The sequence below is a fragment of the Limulus polyphemus genome, unplaced genomic scaffold (genome assembly GCF_000517525.1).
Source record: "Limulus polyphemus unplaced genomic scaffold, Limulus_polyphemus-2.1.2 Scaffold2530, whole genome shotgun sequence".
NCBI lineage: Eukaryota > Metazoa > Arthropoda > Merostomata > Xiphosura > Limulidae > Limulus > Limulus polyphemus.
In genome coordinates this window covers 33697-53705 of record NW_013668140.1, presented here as the reverse complement: position 1 = coordinate 53705, position 20009 = coordinate 33697, and the positions used below count along the sequence as shown (strand labels likewise).

The 20009-nt window shown below is 34.0% G+C and overlaps 1 protein-coding gene across 3 annotated transcripts in view; it reads right to left on the bottom strand.

Moving 5' to 3' along the window:
* Window positions 1-20009, bottom strand: part of LOC106467214 (Bloom syndrome protein homolog) — a 103047-nt gene that overhangs the window by 50083 nt on the left and 32955 nt on the right. For all 3 annotated transcript variants that reach the window (XM_022395348.1, XM_022395349.1, XM_022395350.1), the window contains exons 10-13: window positions 11868-11957; window positions 10434-10631; window positions 4403-4521; window positions 1602-1715 (exon numbers count right to left, since the gene is read on the bottom strand). In XM_022395348.1, coding sequence (XP_022251056.1) covers window positions 1602-1715; window positions 4403-4521; window positions 10434-10631; window positions 11868-11957 — 521 coding nt within the window. The remainder of the gene's footprint in view (window positions 1-1601; window positions 1716-4402; window positions 4522-10433; window positions 10632-11867; window positions 11958-20009) is intronic.

The following is a 20009-nucleotide window of genomic DNA, read 5'->3' as shown; positions in this document are numbered from 1 at the left end:
CAAGGTTTTGTCATCATCAGGTACCTGATGATGACAAAACCTTGTCCAAACGTTGTACATTTGCTGTTATGTTAAACTTATATTAAAGTTTTTCTTCATTACCCATTCAAGCCGTCTCTAACCATTATTAGTCTCAAAGTGGGTTCCTCGTCATCGAACAGTACACATTAAATGTGCTCAATCTAACCAAAATTTAACTTAGTACAATGCAGTTTCTTGAATATAACTATAAATTACAATGAGAAGATTTAAGTCAATGTTTAGACAAGTCAGAGAAATAAAACATGAAAAAATCAGAACTCCAGATAAGATTATTATCTATGTAAAGATATTTTTTCCATATAAAATGTATTACAAATAAAAATTGCAAATACCAACTACACATACTATTCTCTGCTACATATGTATATCATTCACGTATATTTGCATACTCACCAGTTCAAAAAGAGAGAATCTTGTGTTGGTAATAAAATAAATATAAAATATGAAAGATCATTTCTACCATAAACTGATTCACGAAGTATAGAGTGATTCGTAGGATCTGATTTAGTCCTTTGCATCAACTTCTACAAATATTTTGCATTCAACCACCACATGGAGGCCTAATGTATCTCTTTGGTTTCCTCTCCCAAGCAGCACTGAAGAGCCATGATTCCATGAAACTATAGTCTACTGCAGAGGGAGTAAAAATTGAATAACAGACTGTGTAGTTACATCATTCAAGTTCTAGTGAGAAGAAAAATTCACAAACGAGCAATACAGTGATTACTGGCTGGCAATAATCTGTTCCATTGAAAATTATACCAGTCTAATTTTACTGACTGACCTCAATAAAGCACTTCTTCAGCCTGCTGTTACTTTTTATCATTTATACAAGCTTTTTATTATTTTTCTGTGATCCAGATAAGTTGTAGACAAAATGAGTATTTTAACTCTCAAAATAAACTGAAATAGAAAACTCAATTTTGAAAAGTAGCAGATTTTAGGTTTCAATGAGTTTGGACATCCAACATATGATGTTTTGGCACTCCTTTGATGTACTTACTAGATGCTTGCTTCTCTTATTTTGGTATTATTCTCCAATTAAGGCAACTACAGCATAAATTCAATACAGTTAAAATAATAGGCTGACTATAATTAAAAACCTACAGAAAAAAATTATATCACACACTACTGCAATTTCAAATAGCTAAGTACAAAGTTATATATATTTTGTTCAGTGGCATTCACTGCCAAGTCTTGAATCACTTGATTTGAACAGTGGAATTTGACCAGCAATTACTCCATGGATCTTTGGATCTACAGTCTGGCACACTAACCATTAGTCCAGATTTGGCCAACTTTTAAAATGAAACATATTGATTTATTTTAAGAAGCTTGTGAGGTCCAGAATTCTAAAGTCAGAATACTAAATGTTTTCTTCTATTTTTCAAATCTAATTGTCCCTTTGTTAAGTTTAATTACTTTTTCATGGCTAAGCTGTAGTTTTTTAAAATATTTGATGTTCTGAAGCTTAATAATATTGTAATATAAGTATGACTTAGATATGGATTTCTAGCCAACTACTACTGATAGTTTTACAAATTAGTAATGAAACATACTTTTTCAGGTGTTACGTATAGTAACTTGATACCTGGCTCTCTCATTGTCAGTTGCCTGTAGATATTAGCTGCTGTGCTATTGCTCATCTCACCAGATAAGTGATTGGCAGGGACCTACATAGGAAAGAAAATAATGCAAAAGCATACACACACACACACATACATATATTGTATACAATATATTTTTAACACATCTTTACTGAGGTAGACTAGACTTACCTAACAATATGCAGATCCTATGTTTGCAAAGACCTCAATTACCTCAACACATTTCTACATCTCTATTTTCTAGCCTGTGCCATGGTTTTATGTATATGCCACATGTGTGACACCCATTGTTCACAGCTGGTCCTTGTTTATCTTAAATTTATATATATATATATGTACGTATGTATATATTGTACTAATAATAAACATACAATTAGAAAGTGAGAACTTAACATCGTTATACAAGTATATTAGTAATCAATTCATTTTTGGCAAATGTAATTTAATCATAAAGGACAACATGAGTATGATTATATGAAGCATTTAATAAATATTTCAGATCTTTAGAATTCCATCTTCAGTAAGCTAAAGAAACAAAAATACAAAATGTGATATACTCTATAACAAATGGCAATAAACAATTTGAATATAAAAAATTACAGGAGAAAATGAACAAGTACAAATAGCATAAAAGTAATATACAAGATATGCAAACTGAATAAAGTAAATAAAATAAAAAAGGATTCTACATGGTTGGGAACATTATTCTTTTCATTTTTTATTTATTATAATTACTTTTCATATCTCATTTACTACTCTGCAATATGTATTCTGAAATCTTTAAGTTAACATGTGGTTGGATTGTTTATTCTTCCTTTGATTTTATTAGTGAGCAATTTCTTCCCATAACTAGCTGCAGACAGTGAATTTGTAATTAGGCTCAGAATATTATTAGTTCAAACACCTGAACCAGACCCCCTAATAACTAAATTTGTTCATCTGTTGTTGCACAGTGTTGGACATACAAGATTGTTTAGTGTAAGAGCTGTTATTTAGTTCATTCAGTGATCTAATATTTAATGATTATTTAGTTTTCATAGCAAGAGTGTGTATAGTTCAATTGTTGTAGTATTGTTGATGTCATCATTCTTGAAACCTAAAAATTTTTCTTTTTATGCAAGTATTGTTACATCATAGTGTCTTGTAGTTTGTAGAAAGTCTGAGGCCTCAGTTGGACAATATATTAAGATAGCCGACCAAGCAAGCGCAATAAAAGTGAAGTTCAGTCAGAAAAAGAGAAAATGTGAAGCTAGCTGGCATGCAAGTGATCAGCCTTAATGGATAATTTCTATAGTGTGTTTCACAGCTGTATTGTAACAACAGAGATAGGAAAAATAATTTGTCTTGTCCACTTGGTTCTAAGGTAACCTGTGTAGACTTTTGATGAAAAAAAAAAAGAGAATTATTTAAAGCTATGGATAGATCTGCGGTAACCAACAATTTAAGTGAAATTAAGTCAGAAAAAGTTAAGTATAGTTAGACTGCATGATTGTTAGTTTAGCAGTAACAGGCAATATTTAAAGTAAGTTTCACAGTTAACAGAGATAAGGAGAAATAACTAGTCTAGTCAAAGGGTGTTCTAAAGTAATTGAGCCCACCTGTGTGGACTTTGATGAAAAAGAGACAATTATTAAAGTTCTGAATACAACTGTGGTAACCCACAGGGTAGCATAAGAGAATTTATCACTTATTATATTGTGATAACAAAAGAAAAAGAGAATTATTTAGAGTTTTAGATACAACTATGATATCCTGTAGTGGAAAGAATTTTTGTAAATATGTTTGACTTGTTTCAAATATATATTATTTTAAAACAAGTGGATTGTGTGCTGTTTGTTTATTGTTCGATTTTATTGCCAACAATTCACAGACACCTACTGTAAAAGAATCCCAGCCCCTATGCATATAAAACCTGATACACAGCAGATTCTTACTTGTCTTGGTTTATAACTGAAGAAACAGACTAGCTCAAATGCCTTTTGAATGCTAGTATGCAGTTATATATGCCTTATTACTTTATAGATTTTTTAAGACTTATTTTCCATGTTTTGGTTACATTTTAAGATATATAAATATATATATATAATTTCTTATTTATTCATATGGATTGCTTTACCATTTTGCTTGGTATTGATTATATACTCTTCCTACAGCATGGTTAAAGACCTTCAATATCTCTTTTAGGATTCCATGGACCTCTAACACATCTTTAGTGGTTTCTTGTATTATGTTACTTAAACCTTAATTTTTGAGCCAATTAGATACTTAGGTACACTACACATTATATGTGCTAACACTAACCAAAATTGAACTTTGCACAATGCAGCTCCTTGAATATGACTATAAACTACAGTGAGAAGTTCTAAATCAAAGTTTAGAATGGTCTGAGAAAATAATAAAGAAACTGGTGTAAATAATGAAAAAATACTGCAGTATAAGTTAAATTTAATAGGCTGAGCATAATGAAAAAAACATCACACTCTTGGAATTTAAAATAGCTATATACAATGATAGTTTTTTTTTCAGAAACCATTTGGCTTTTGTTATACACAGGTATTTGAAATGCAGCATTTCCCAAATTACTCTTACCAAAGAAATAGGGTTATATAATATATATATATATGGGAACAAGATTTTTAATAGGCATTAATGTCCTAGCTCAAGTAAGTTTACAAGAAAGTATAAAGAACACACTTTTACAGGTTTCTATAATCAGCTTGGTAATATCCAAGAGTAAATTAATCAGTACTTACATCAAGAGAACATAACTTCTGCACTTGGTCTTGAATAAGGGATCGTAATGGAGATACAACAATAGTCACTCCAGAAGTTACAATTGCAGGTAGTTGATAACACAAACTTTTCCCTCCACCTGTATAAAGTTAATATGATCCTTGTTAAAAGACTTACAAAATTAAAGAAGCCTATTGTAAAAAGTATGGGCAGAAATTTGCACATGGAATCCAAAGTCACAAATAGCAAGAGTTAATGAATTCACTTCATGAATTTTTACTGTATGATCCTATTGAAGATATGTTTTCTATTTACTTCAGTCTGTTACTCAGTATATATTAGATTCAATGACAGTGATATGAGTATTTCTGTTAAACCAATAAAATTGTTAGAGTGGGGAACTTCAAATATATCTTTTACCCATACCCACATAAATTTACAGTTCGAAAGCATTTCTTTCAATAAAGTGTTACCAAATGGAAATTGTTTCAACATCTATTTAGTCTTTACAATGAAAATGTTGGAAAGAAAATTGGGCTTTTCTGTTCTTAAGCTGTGAAATATTCAGTGGCCATGTGTAGTTTCAGTGGAACTTTAGGTAGGGAAGACACAGTATAATTGAAAACTTCAAAGGACTGACAATTCCTGTTGAAAAAACTGCAACAAAGTTTTTACTACTATATTGAAGTCTTGCAAACCAGTTGGGCATTATTAATCTTATACTGCATTTAAAAAAACTGCACAAATAAGTAAAGTGTTTCTATAGTTTTTCTATTTCTGCTTCCAATTTTCTTATTCTCATTTGCTAGTGACTGTCTGTTATTTCTCAAACTTGCTTTAGTTTACCTATTCTTGCTTGTTGATCTGTGTACTAGATCACAAACTTATTTTGGATTAGTTCACAAAGTAGCTTAAGTCTTTTTATTCTAGCTTGTTGATGACTCAGTAGTAGATTCACAAAGTTGCTTTCATTGTTCTATTTTTACCTTCTTGGCAACTGGAGCTGGGTAATTAACACTTGAGGAGTGGTGTCAGTTCATTGGACTGAGATAGTTTCTATGAAGTACTATTCAGATTCAATAGTCATATGTTGTTTGAGAGTAACTTTAGGTAGAGTAAACATAGTAGGTTTGAAAACTTTAATTAACTTCAATTGCCTGTTGGAAGAGAAAGAGACAAAATTTTGGCTTCCATATTGAGGCCTTCTTCACATTTCTTGCATACCAGTTGGACAAAATTAATCTTATACTTCATTTTAAAAAACTGCACACACACACACACAAGTAAAGTGTTGCTATAGTTTTTCTATTTGTGCTTCTAGTTTTCTTATTTTGATTTGATGGTGTCTGTGTTCTAGTTCACAGAGTTGTTATGGTTTAGTTGTAATATTCTTGCTTGTTGCCGATTGTGTACTGTTTCCCACAGAGCTAAGTAAACACCAAATAATTGTGAAGTGTCTTCTCACATAAAAAAGTTTTGCAGGTACCAGATTAGAGTGCCCCAAAAAAGTATAATTCGGGGGAAAAAAGTGTGATTTATTTTGCAACACCCCTTATAATGATCATGCATCTAAAAGCTTTGGTCAAATGAATAACATAGGTGCCAAAATTAAACAATCAGTAAATTAGCTTCTTGTAAACAAGATTCTGTTCAGGATGGAACAAAAAAAAAATCAATGAAATATCAAAAAAAAAATTGGATTTTATAAACTCTGAATAAGATTTTTTGTGTGTTTATTTAAATGAGAGATCCTCATGTTAAAAATATTTATTTTCTCTTTAAACCATTTTATTATATAAGTTCAATGCTTTTAAAAGAAATTCAACTTCAGCTGCCTTCTCAGTTTCCCATCTGTTCCGTACTTCTGACTGAACTATTCCAAATGCAGAAAAAAGCCATTCCAATCCTGCTGTTGAGGCAGACACAATCAAGTGCTGGCAAACAACACTAAGTAGTAATGGAATGAATTAATTTTCCATGCTTCAACAGTGTTTGCAATAGTATTTTGATCATGTTAAATCCTATCTAAGACAATAGAGGTGGGCTCACGTCTATTTAGTGGATCTTTATAGTTTTGTTTGAGGCCCATATTCATGACCAGAAGTTAACATTTTACAACATCGAAAAATGTATTTCTGATAGATTCTTACTTCCTCTCACATAATAGCTTTTCTCGATTTGTACCTCCCTCTGTCCACACAAATTTTCAATTGCCATTAGCCTTGATACTCCTACCTACCCTCACATGTTACGTGATAGCATGGCAAATGAGCATGTGACAACCCTCCACCAATCAAAGTGTGACACAACTCCTAGCACTGCCAACTCCTTCTATGCAGCTTAGCTCAACTTCACTTACAGATTGAGCAACACGAAATAAAAGATACTTAAAGTGGGGAGGAAGGGTGGGAAGTGCGAGAAAAGATAAGAATCTATCAGAAATACATTTTCATTGTCGGAAAATGTTAACTTTCAATGCAATATCTTACCTCTTCTCATGTTATAGCTAGAATCTCACATTGACCTGGTAAAGGGGCTGGTGTAACATTACTTAAATGTACGTCCTTCAGAAAGAGCCCAAAGAAAACAAATAAGGTGTTGGAATAAAGAGTATATAAAATACACCTGTGGGAACTACACCATTTCTGAACCAGGTATACTCTTTGCCCCTGAAAATGATGTGTCCCAATAAGGGCAGAATCACAGGAAGAACCCAAAATTATATGAATGGACACCTAGAATAGGGTGGCTAGGTGTGACAGACTGTAAGGGGGAGTTTGACCTCAGTTAACACCAACAGTAGTATGATAAGAATACCTTTTGCCTCGGACACGTGAACTGGAATGGAAGAAGATTTTCCATTCCAAGGACCTGCATCATCATGTCCAACACCAAGAAACTGACATCTGGAAGGCAGACAGTAATGTGGTAGTTCAACTCCAGTCCAGAACCAAGCAGCATTGGGAATGAATCGTCCAGTCCACAGTAGGAGGAAGGTACCTGGCTACTCACATGTGAGGATTTAACGTGGCTGGTCTAGCTCTAACCAATATCAGTACCCCTGGGAACTGACATCCAGACAATAGTAGGAAAGAGGGTGCCCAGCCAGAGGGGTGAGCTGCAATGTGGCAGAAATCATCCAGTCCATAACCATGCAAAATCTGGAATAGAATATCAAGTCCATGGTAGGAAGAGTGTCCATAGACCATCTACACTGGCAGAACACCATTGCCCTACTCTCAACTGAGTGGAATTGAGCACACTCAGGAAGAATCTTCCATAGTCTACCACCCCAGTAGCTGGAAGCTGCGAAGTGGTAAGGACTCCCACACGCCACTGAAAGAATGTATGTGGGGAGGAAAGCATTGGAGAGTCTGGAAGAATGCAACACTGGAGACAGTGCAATGGGTGACAATGAAAGTTTATATTGAAAAGCAGACCGTTCCTGTTATAGCCAAACCAAGGAGTGGCAGGGACAGGAAGCAATCCCCTTCTGCTTTACTCATGTTTGTTAATGAGTGTATGGTCCAGGACTAACATATTTATGACACAAAACACCGCAGAACACCCCAGTGGTGGGCATTATTGACCTGAATGGTCAAACAGTGCAGATTTAAGAATAAGTATACTTGGTCATGTAACGCCACTGATCGGGCTCTCAACGCTTCATAGAAATACTTATAGGATTGCCTGTGGTTGCTCGCATCTCCAAAGACAGATTCTCTGGGGTCTGTGGGGGAGATGAGGTAACCAGTCTTTCCAAGGTGCATCTGCTCCTGTCAGTCAGTAATTTATGCCTACCTGGTCATTTCTTAGATTCATTGTCACTTGTGGACTTACATTTCTTCAGCATGTTATCAATTGTTGACCTGGGAATGTTTAATTGTTGCACAATAGCAACTATCCTTTTCCTCTGAAACTCTGTTAAATCTTTCCATGTATTCATCGTTCGGAGTACAAGTTCGAAATCACTTTTGAGCAAACTGCTGATCACCTTTATAGGCCAAACTATTTGCATATTTTATCATCACACCCATTTTCCAGCATTCAGAGGTGTGTCCCATGACTTTTGGTAGGATAGTGTATATTTGTTGTCAGAGTTATCAACTACTCATTTTACCCTACATTGCTGATTTAGCAAAATTCATGGCAGAGGAGAGTAAGTACCTGATACATTATACAGGGGTACTGAAAAACTGTCAATATGCATTTCAGACATTCTAGAGGTTATGCAAATATGATATACCAACTATACAAGAGACAAAAATACTTCTACTCTTCACGAGAACATCACCATGCACTTTGATTTGTCAGAGGCAGACTGACATTTTCCATTCACAGAGTACAAATACATTTATAACAAATCTGATTTTATTGAGTTAAAAAGACTTTTACATTTTAGTGAAAGCTTGCTATGTTTCATGTAGACACACATATATACTACTCACCAAAGCCTAGTTGGTTAATAGATATTTTTGCTGGTATTGACTTATGCAAATAATGTACAAGCTGTTAGAAACCAATTAACTGGAACTGAAGTTTGCAGAGCCATCACACTGCATCAGGAGGGCTGCACCCAGACTGAGGTGGCACAGATCATGGGAGTGTCATAATATGTGGTCAGTAGATTGTGGCACAGATACTAGCTACAGGATAATATACCAGGAGGCCAGGCCAGGGTTGCAGAAGGGTACATATGCAACAGATGACCAATATCTGTGGAATTTAGCCCTTAGAAACTGCACCAGCAGACTCAGCAACATGCTTTAGCAAGCCACTGGAGTGCATATATGGTGTTCAATAGTCACTAACAAGTTCCATGAGATTGGACTGAGGTCCAGGATACTAGTTAGAACCTCTAAGAAACCAAACAGCCCAGCTGCCATTTTCCCATGAACATATCACCTGGTCTATTCAGCAATGGACCCTTGTAATGTTTACCAATGACAGCAGATGCTGTGTATCTTCAAGTGATGAATGTGTGAAGGTATGTCTGGAGACATGAAGAAGAGCAAAATTTGGCCTGTAACACTGTTCACCATCATGCCTTGAAGGTGGCTCAATCATGATCTGGGGTAGCATCTGCATACAGTGGTGTACAGACCTCTATGCGGTGAATGGAGGACCGTTGCTATCCATTATTCAGCCTTTTACTGGTGCTGTCAGAGATGCATTTGTGTATAAGCAGGATAAAGACCATCCTCACACTTCCAGGATCATGCAGCAATTTTTTCAGGATAAAAGAATAAAGGTACTGGACTGGCAACTAAGTTACCAGATGTAAATCTGAGCAATTTTGGGACTTGCTAGGGAGAACAGTTACAGATAGAAAACTTGCTTCTATTATTGTTCAGAAGCTCCGAGCTGTCCTCATCCAAAATTTTATCAGCAGTATGGGGAACAGGTGCATAGAAGCCAAACAACAGAAAAGGACTTACTAGCTACTAAAAGACTCGTTCTGTTAAGTTTGTTCATCATACTAACTTATTTTTTTCTTTGATATTTGTGCAGCTAAATATTGACATTTTTTTGTTAATTTTTGCTTTTTATTTGTAAATAAATTTTTGGGTTACTTGGTATCTTTTAACTATGATAAACAAGTTTCTTTTATTTTTTTAATTCAACTTTTGGAAAAGCATATCAAAACCTCATTATCCTTTAATTTTTGTGAGTTGTGTAGTAAAATCAGAATTACAGTCAACAATCCTTCTCCAATACAAGGTCAATCCATTGACCAGACCCTGTATGTTCAGTTACTAGCAATGTCTAGTAATAAATCCCAGTTTGCACTGAACAAAGTTGTGAATAATATTTTGATAACCCTCCAGGTGCTTACAATGATCATGTGCAAGTATGCAAAAAGAATTTTTAAACACATGTGAAATATTTATTTTAGTGAATTGATATCTCTAGCTTGTATATTAAGGGGAGTATGCAAAACAGTGACTTTAATACCTACATATTCGGTTAGGCTCTAATGAAACATTTTATAATTTTATACCCTTAACTGATTCCACATTACATAAAAATTACTTATTCTGAGACATTTACCTGTGGGCATGAGTACAAAGCAATCTTCACCTAGCAAAGCTGCATTGATAGCTTCTAACTGGTTGTGACGGAACTTCTGCAAGCCAAAAATGTTATGAAACACAGAGAGCAGTTCTTGGGAATGGGGAAAGTTTGTTCCTTTAAACTGAATGGAAGCACCATCATCTCTTTGATTGCCATAAAAATGACCTGTAAAATCTGCAAGTATACAAAGTAAGCATAAGAAGCATTGTATAATGTTATGCAGTAACAAACACTTAAGCAAATTAATTATTTGTAACATTTCAAATTTGAATGTAAACTGTTTTGGCATTATCATTTCTTCATGGCCATGTAATTTCAATATAGGTTTGACATTTTGAAATTATAGAAGTCTGTCATATGGAGATCGATATTTGAAGAAGTTGATAAATTTTATAATAATAAGTAAACAGTGCTGATGATTTCTAAATGATAATTATTGAATAGAAATTACTCTTTATAAACTGATAGATTAAAAAACACTTCACTGTGTTTAAAATTTTCTAAAATAAAAGATCTATCTTTTAGTAGCTTTACATGTTTGTGCAACTAGAATTAGGCTTAGTACAACATTATATTGTTCTTTCGGAGATTATCCACTTATATTAAAATTAAAACTGAATTCATAATCATGTCAAATTCAGAAATATGTTTGCATATTTTTTCAAATGTTGTCACTTCTACATAAAACCATTTCTTTCTTGAAAACTTCTATAAAAGCTGTCAACCTTCTAGGTCTAGTAAAATTCCCACTACCTGACAACCACCTCCTGCATAGTTTGTGAAAATGCATGAGTATTTATGTGATAAATGTTTACAATCTGCTATGTTTTCCACTACAAGGATGGCTTCTTATTGGGGATTTTAATTGATAAATACTTCAGTATTCAGCTTACTATAAAACAACCACTACTAGTGGGGACAAAAAAATAAAAACAGTACAAAATCAGATATTAAATTTCATTAGTTTGAAAAGACTGAACATATTTTCACTTAACCAATAATTTTATATACTATTCTGTGAATGTAATTTATATAACAGCTAATTTTTATGAACTGAGAACTGCTAATTGTATTTATAAGGCCTTTTTTTAAAACTAAAATTATTGGGCATAAAAACAATACACTAAATATACATTAAAGAATTACTAAATGACTATATATGTATATATATATGTTTTAAGGTCACATTTCATATCTAATGTTTTTTTATCATGTTTTAAAAATAACAATAATGAAATATAAATGTAAATGTATAATCATTAGTACAAATACTTTTTTTGTTTCAAGTATTTCTAATTACAGCACAAAAGTGTATTCAAAGTTCCTTCATTTTTTCAAACTTCATAATGCTACAGACTGAAAAATAATTGTCAATGTAAAATAAAAACAAAATTACTGTCTAAAACGTACTTGATATATTGCTTGGGGTTTGCTTTGATGTGCTTGGAGTATTTTTATCATACACAACAGATTTGTAGTCAACCACTTTTGCATAATCTCCTTTCAAAGACACATAAACAACTGTATAAGTCCATAACATGATAAAGCTTTAACTGCAAAATGGAACATTATGATAAAACCACTAAAATATTTTTGCTCTACATTCTTAGCTAGTTCAAAACAGCCTTTCAGTACAGTAGTAATTATTGAATTTCATCTACAATTTACAAGAACTAAATTTCCATATAATTTTTTGTGATATTTATTAAATACAAGTAACCTAATATCCAACTGTCAACATAAAACTCCTTTAAGTTTATACATGAAAAATAAACACAGCCTGTTACATAGGCTTAACAGATTTTTCTGCAAAAATTAAAAAACTTAATTAAGTCTCTAAAGTGAACATAAAAAAACAAAAAGTTTAGCTCAGTACATAACATTCAGTTATTTCACTAAAAATGTTTATTTGAAATAACAAATGATGTGTGGTATTTTCACAATAACTAATGATACTATTAATATGAAATGACACAAACAAAAACAAACACTAAACTGAACAAGAAAATAATGAAATTTGTCATACAGATTGAAATGGCTAGGCAATATAAATACATTTATTCACTCAAAGCACAATTCAATATTAACATTTGGAAGAGGAGAAACTGGAAACTAGAAATAAACACCTATTAAATTTAAACCATAAAGCTAGTCCACTGAAGTTATCCTAACACAGTCAAAAGCAAAGATTTCTCAATGCCTTCTCAAACAAAAACAAGGGTATCCAAAGAAAAAATACTGAAGAGTTAACCGATATTGTGCATTTTTTTAAACAAAAAATTAAGAAGTTAAAGTCGGCAAATTAGTATTAGTGATGAGAAGTAACATTAGGTGTTAGTTACACACTTGTGTACGTTAGCTGTAAAAAGTGCATGCAGATGCAAGAAACAATTCTGAAGACTCTCTTTGATGAATTATGGGAAGGGTCTGAACTTGTTTATTTTCTTTTATAAACTTATGATTTAAATACCCTATTATCCATATCATTAAAAAGCACTTCTGATAAGAGTTAGCACACAGGATCACACAAAAAAGATGCAATGAATTTCCAAAACAAAAAATACCCCAAACTCAAGACCTTTTGAATAGTTGAATATTCTTTTTCAGGAGAACAGTCAACTATTCATAAGCTATCGAGCTTTGGATCCTTTTTTTTTGGAAATTCATTTTTATAAACTTACTATATCAGGGCACTATGCAAAATTTTTAAATCACTTATTCAAGATGGATTATGAAATTTAAAATCCCTGACCATTAGTTACTTGTCTTGACCCTTAAAAAAGTTACCTCTTTTTTCAAGTTACTTACCCAAGATAAGTAGGACCTCAAAATTTAAATGCTCTCATAAGTTCCAAAAACACATGGTTGCCTAGTGCTATTTTACATTGAAGAAATCCCCAACAATGTCATATTTTTAAAAGTAATATAGTTTTGTTTTAATACATATTGAAAATAAGATTTAGTAGGTTAAAAACATTTTTCTTTACTGTCCCAACAACAAGCACAAGGCAAATTACTTGCTGTTTGCAAATGCAAACAAAACTAATTATCCACTGTATTTTCTTAAAATTTTATACTTGGGAAACTGTGTTGTGAGTAGAGATGGGCAATTTAATTGATTACCTATTGGCAGTAATTACACTGATCAGTGTCACATGAACTAGTCAATTAATCAAGATTATGATTAAGTTGATTAGTGCTATGAATATAATCAACTGACTGAAATTAGTGTTCTTGATTATTTCAACATTCAATTTACTGAAATTATGATTAATTTGATTCTCATGAAAATAACCATGTAACTGAAATCAGGGCTTCTGATTATTACTATTTTTGATTATTCCAATTATCCAAGTAATTGAAATATTGCCATTATTTTTCTTGTTAGGCATAAAGCTTTGCCCATTGTGGGTATCAAAAGTCAATTTTTATATGAAAAATTATTTTTATTTCAAGTTTGTTCATTTTTTGGTTAGCCTGGCTTCATGATTTAAGGGTCTTAGTCTTATTCCCATTTCCACTAATCTTGCTCACCTCGTTTTTGTTATGGCAAAGCTACTGTTAGATATACAAGACTGTTTCAGTTTAATGCGAGAATTATGATTTAAATAATTTATATAGCACAGGTGTCACATATATATTTATTTTTAGAAACAATATTTTATGGTAAGTTTGCTTACATAACTGTTTACGTATCATGTTGCTAGAACTTTTTGAGTTTTCTGTTATTTTAATTGAGTATCATTACATCTAAATATCTCGTACTGCATGGAATTTTCTAGATTTCTAAAAAAATCATTATTTAGTTATAAGTCTAGTCTGCGTGATCAGGAGTTTAGCAATAAAAATTGTGTAGTGACAATTCTTAAAGTGAAATTATCACAGAGTGTATTGTAATAACAGAGTTGAGAAGAATAGTTTTTATCAATTGTGTTTTAAATTAACTGAAACAACCGGGGCGTACTTTGATGAAAAAGAAAATTATTTAAAGCTCCAATTACAACTGTGGTAACCAACAGTGTAATGAACATTTGTATATATGTTTGATTTGTTATTAATACATTATTTTTAAAATAAGCAAACTGAGTTACTGGTTCTTTATAGTTAAAATTTATCACCAACAAGCCACAGACACCTACTGTAAATAATCCAGCATTACAAATCCTGACATTTACTAAGGCTATCTGCCACAGTCACAAATTTTGAACTGCTTTCTAAAGGGAAGGCAACCGGCTGGCAATACTCTCACAAACTCTTGGTCTATTTAGGTGTTAAATAAAGTGTAAATTTACTGTTTTTTATAATGTGCCATGTTTTTAACTTATAACTGTTATTTAATGTTGTATAGGCAAGCTAGGAAAATGATCCAAAGGGTTCGGACCTCACCCCATTTAAAAAAAAATTAATACAATTTTAAAAAATAATTTTCTTTTTTAAAGGAACCTATAGCCCCTTGGTGCCACATCAAATAATTTGATCATCTACTAATGAAACACAACTTTAAAAACAGCTGAAATGAGACTACTATGTCATAGTAAATATACAGATGTAAAAGTTTCTTTACAGTTTCTATAACTGTTCTTTTCATTTGTGAATTATGAAAGTGTTTTGTGTGTTAAATTATACTTGTTTGAAAGCTATAGAAATTTTCTTGAATAAAAAGATACAGTAACAAATCCACAACATTTGAAGAAGGTTTTGTTATTGTCATGTGCAAGTAGTTTACCTAAACAGTAGACACTGGAATAGATATACAGTACCAAACAAATAACTCCCATGACTAGAGTGTGTGTGTGTTTTCTTGTAGCAAAGCCACATCGGGCTATCTGCTGTGTCAATCGAGGGAAATCAAGTATTGATTTTAGCAATATAAATCCAAAGGCTTACCACTGTCCCACCAGGGGACTTCATGACTAGAGATAGCTTAAGGTTTAGTAAAGGTATCTTTTTGATTTTTGTTTCCTTTAAAAGTAAGGTAGATATACTGTTGTTTTATTGAGTTGCTATGTTTATAAACATGAGGGTTTTTTATTAATATGTTCACCAATTCAAATTAAATCATCATCAAATACATAAGCTTAATGAGTATAGTATGCAACAGCAAAATATTCTGATCACTCAAATCCTTGTTTATTGAGTATTAATTTTATATTTATCCTCTTCAAACAACATATATAAATAAATTGGCTAAATGGCTACTAAATTATTTCTACTTTCAATCATGACATGTTTTGAACAAAAACATTAGCACCCTTATCAGTGATAGTAAAACATATTTTCATTATTTATTTATCGATTTATTTGATTTACACAATACCAGTGAGAGGTATAACATATTTTAAAAACAAACAAAATGGCAACCACATGGGAAATGTCCAAATTATTTTGAAAAAGAAAAAAAAACATTTTGCTACATATTATTTTAGCCAAAGATATGTTTTTTTGCAAAACACAATTGGCATCTCCAGATGATGTCTATCATATGAAAGGAAGTGTAATTAAAACATTACCTTAAAAAAACAACATTAGTGAAATAGGATGTTTAATATAATGTTAGAATAACGCAGTGGTTCTCAAACTTATGAAGCTGGCATATTTCCTTTATTTGTTTCAATAATGACCAAGGTACAAACATCATGTTGTCAAGAATACTGTAATAATCAATTAATTGAGTTTACTTAATTAATAGATAAGTAAATATCACTAATTATCCAGCTCTAGTTGTGAGTACTTAACACTGACCTTCCTTTGCATAACAGCAAACTAATTTATTGCATTCTACTAAGAGTAGACTGTCAATTTCCTTTCAGGAACTTGTTATAATTTATGGTCCTTCCAGTTGGAACTTAACACCAATTGGTCAGATGAACCACATGCTATTTCAGCTACGTTACCAGTGGTGGTACAGTGATATATTTGCACATTAAAAGAAAAAAGTGAACATATATTACAAAATTCTTTTACTTTAGTTTACCTCTCACTATGAATATTGAAGCAGTAAGATATATTACATCTATTGTCCAGCATAAACACAATCTACTGTCCTGGGCATTGGGCAATGTAATTTTAAAAGTCCTGCTTTTTTCTTTGAAATTCTTTACAATGTTTGTTTCTGACAAGAAAAAGAAATCTTGCAAAAATTACCTTTATTAATAAATAGATTGATCATCAGACAATTAATTTATCCAGTTGGGCCAGAAAAGCATTATTGACTTGTACAAAAGAAATTTATCACTTCTGACCAAAATGTGCTAATGTAAAGCCTTGTAAATACAAGTATATTATTTAAAAATTCTCTATGCAGCAAGTTTACACATGATTGACTCTTCTACTTAAATATGATAAATGAGAAAGAAAACAGTCAATATATTGTATATTTGTATTGTAGTAAAGGACTGTACCATTTGTTATCTCCCCTTAGGTAATATGCAAGTTTTGTCAAAATTTCTATAATTTCTTTCAGTTCAGTTTTGATGCAGGGAGTCACTCAAGTAATTCACTCATTTTTCCCTTTCTCCAGTGCACACAGTATGTGAATTCACATTTTCTGACAGGAATGATAACTTGAAACACTGTGAAGTGTACATCTATTTTTCTTCTTGGTTATCAGATGATGGCTAGAGGCTGCCATTGCCTTTGCACTTGAAATGCAGTAGATTAATGTAGCATGTGCAAAATAGGGAAATACATAACATAACATCAAAGGACAGTAAGTGACCTTTTAGTCCATCTAGAATGTACTATCCACTAAATTAAACTAACCCCTTAAAAAACACCTTAATGCCAGAGCCACTGAAAAACAGTAGGATGCAGGGACCACTCTGTGGGATAAATGCGATCTATTCGGGAAAGACGATCAGCTACGAGATTGAAAGCACCCGGTACATGACATGTCATCAAACAAATTCAATGTGTGTGGGCCCAACAAAGAAGATCCATAGTGTAAAAACAAAGGGATCTGGACTTGGTGCCATCTTGGTGATTAATATGAGCCACCACGGTAGAATTCTCGGAATAGATCATAATCAGCTGGTAGTTGGCTAGAGAAAGAATATGATCCAAAGCCCAATGACCAGCCAGGAGTTTGAGAACATTGATGTGAAGAGAACTCTCCTCCACAGACCAATGACCCAAAACCTCATGGTGATCCAACCAGGCACCCCAGCACTGAAGGGATACATCCATGAACAGATGTAAAGCTAGCTATAGAGGAGGAAGCAAGACCCCCACCAATGTGTTGGCCCTGTTCAGCCACCAGTGGAGATTGTCTACAAGGGATGAGGGAAGGGATATAGAAGTATCCAAGTATATAGAAGTTCCAATGATTGTGAAGGACTCTGAAGAAACCTCATATGGACCCTGCCCAAGGGTATGAGTTGGGTCATGGAGGACCACATCCCCAAATGCAATAGAACTTCATGAGCTGTGAGTGAGGGAACAGACAGGGCTTTTTGAATGGCTCGTTTCATATAATGGAGCCGGAGAAGAGAAGGTTGGGCCAGACTGAGATGGGAGTTGAAAAAAACACCCAAATGGATAAAGTATTGGGTAGGATGAAGGAGAGACTTCTCCAATTTGACCAACCAGCCCACCTGCACAGCTTTGGCGAGGAGTTGATGAGTGTGACAGGCCGATTCCCATTTGGAATGAGCAAGAACATGCCAATCCTCCATACAAACATGGAAGCATAACCCCATGGCATGAATATGTCCAGCAAAGGAGCAGACCACATGACAAAACACATATGGTGCTGAGGCTAGGCCAAAAGGTAAAGCCGTAATATTGGTACACAACCCCCCTGATGGACAAACCAAAGATATGGACAGGAACACTACACCACAGGAATGTGTAGGTAAGCATTGGAAATGTCCATCTTGGTCATCCAAAGACCAGGAGAAAATGCTCACCAAAGAGAAAGGTATGTCTTCATGGAAAAGCAAGGAATGTGAACATACTGATTGAGATGGATAAATCGTTGACAGGATGCTAGTCCCCAGTCTTTTTTGGAACCACAAACAGGCGGGAGTCAAAACCCCATGAATCTGGTTTGATAGCCTGTTGTGTGATGAGGTCCTGAACCACCTCTGACAGATGCTGGCATTTTGAGGGATCCCAAGGACAAAAGAAGGGAACACTGGATAATGGAGAAAGGGAGAGAAAGGGGTTAACGTATCCCTCTGAGAGTACCTTTTGAACATCGGTGAGAAAAGGTCCACAAAGATGAATGAAATTCAAGAGATGAGCACCCACTGGGCCCAAACCAACCACACAGTCACCAGTACTGTTGTTGGTATATCATGCATTGTCAAACTGTGGCACTGCAGGAGGGTGGGACAGGAAGAGGTTGGGAAGGAGAAGGTTGTGCTCGGCCCCTACTGCGTCAAACGAGCTATCAGGTTAGTAAGGGTAGAATGTTGATGGGCCAAGGCCACCCATGACTCCAAAGACTCAGGAACTGAGTCAAACACATAATGCCAGAAAAACAGCAACATACGGAGGTCCATTAGATAAGCAGCCTGGAGACGGGTCCATGCCAAAACCGCATCACAGCCCAAAAGGTCCCAACAACAAACAAACCATGATTGAAGAGTGAGAGCCAAAGATGACAAATAAGCCAACGTAAAAGTAAGGATGGAGAGGATTTCAGCAGAAAACCCCCCAGGGTTGCTGTGAAGAGCCTCTCACAGAAGGTGAAGGGAAGAAAGGTACCTTAACAGGGTCGTGAAGGTGAGAAAGTGGCAAGAAAATTGGGCTGGAGTAAATTGGACAGAGCAATCTGGGTTCGCTCAGCAAACAGGTAGAACTGACCCCAACAACTATTGGTTGAAAAAGGGAAAATCCACCCAATGATAAGCAAGGGCAGACTGATCCGTAGTCCATGGAGGTCGAGGCATACTAACACCCTCCCCCAGTTGAGAGGCAAATTGGTCCATGTGAACCCTAATATCAGGGAATGGGGGGGAAAGACTAAATAGAGTCGGGAAGTTGTTTCATGTAAGGGTCTAGGGTCATAGAAAACAGGTGTAAGACACAAAATATCACATACCTGAAAGATAAAGTCTGAATTCATAAGCAGGGAAAAGCGACAAACATGAGGAAGTAATGCTTTAATAAAATATTAACTCCACAACTGTGAAGTGTAGTAAATAAAATTAAGAAAAATATGAAAAAATAAAGCACTTCAAGGTAACTTGAAAGGGAAAAAAAAGAATGTCTGATCTCAACAGCTGCCAAATGAGAAGTGATAGTTCGGTAGAGGCGTGTAGAGGGAGTCAGATGCATCACGTGATAGCAGTGCTCTTTTATTGGTGGAAAGAAAATGAATGATGATTTGCATGAGAGACGTGTTGGAACTTTGGATTCCAATAGAGGGATGATGAAGGCTTGTGGCATGCATTTCTGGAAAAGTTCACATTCAGAGGGCAGCACAAAATGAGAAAAGCTAATCTTGTGAGCGGAGGAAAGAGTACCTTATCATAAAAAAAAGTACAAGACCCACACTTAACCCGTTACCTGCCGTGGCCATTTTGATCTTATCATGAGGGCAAAATC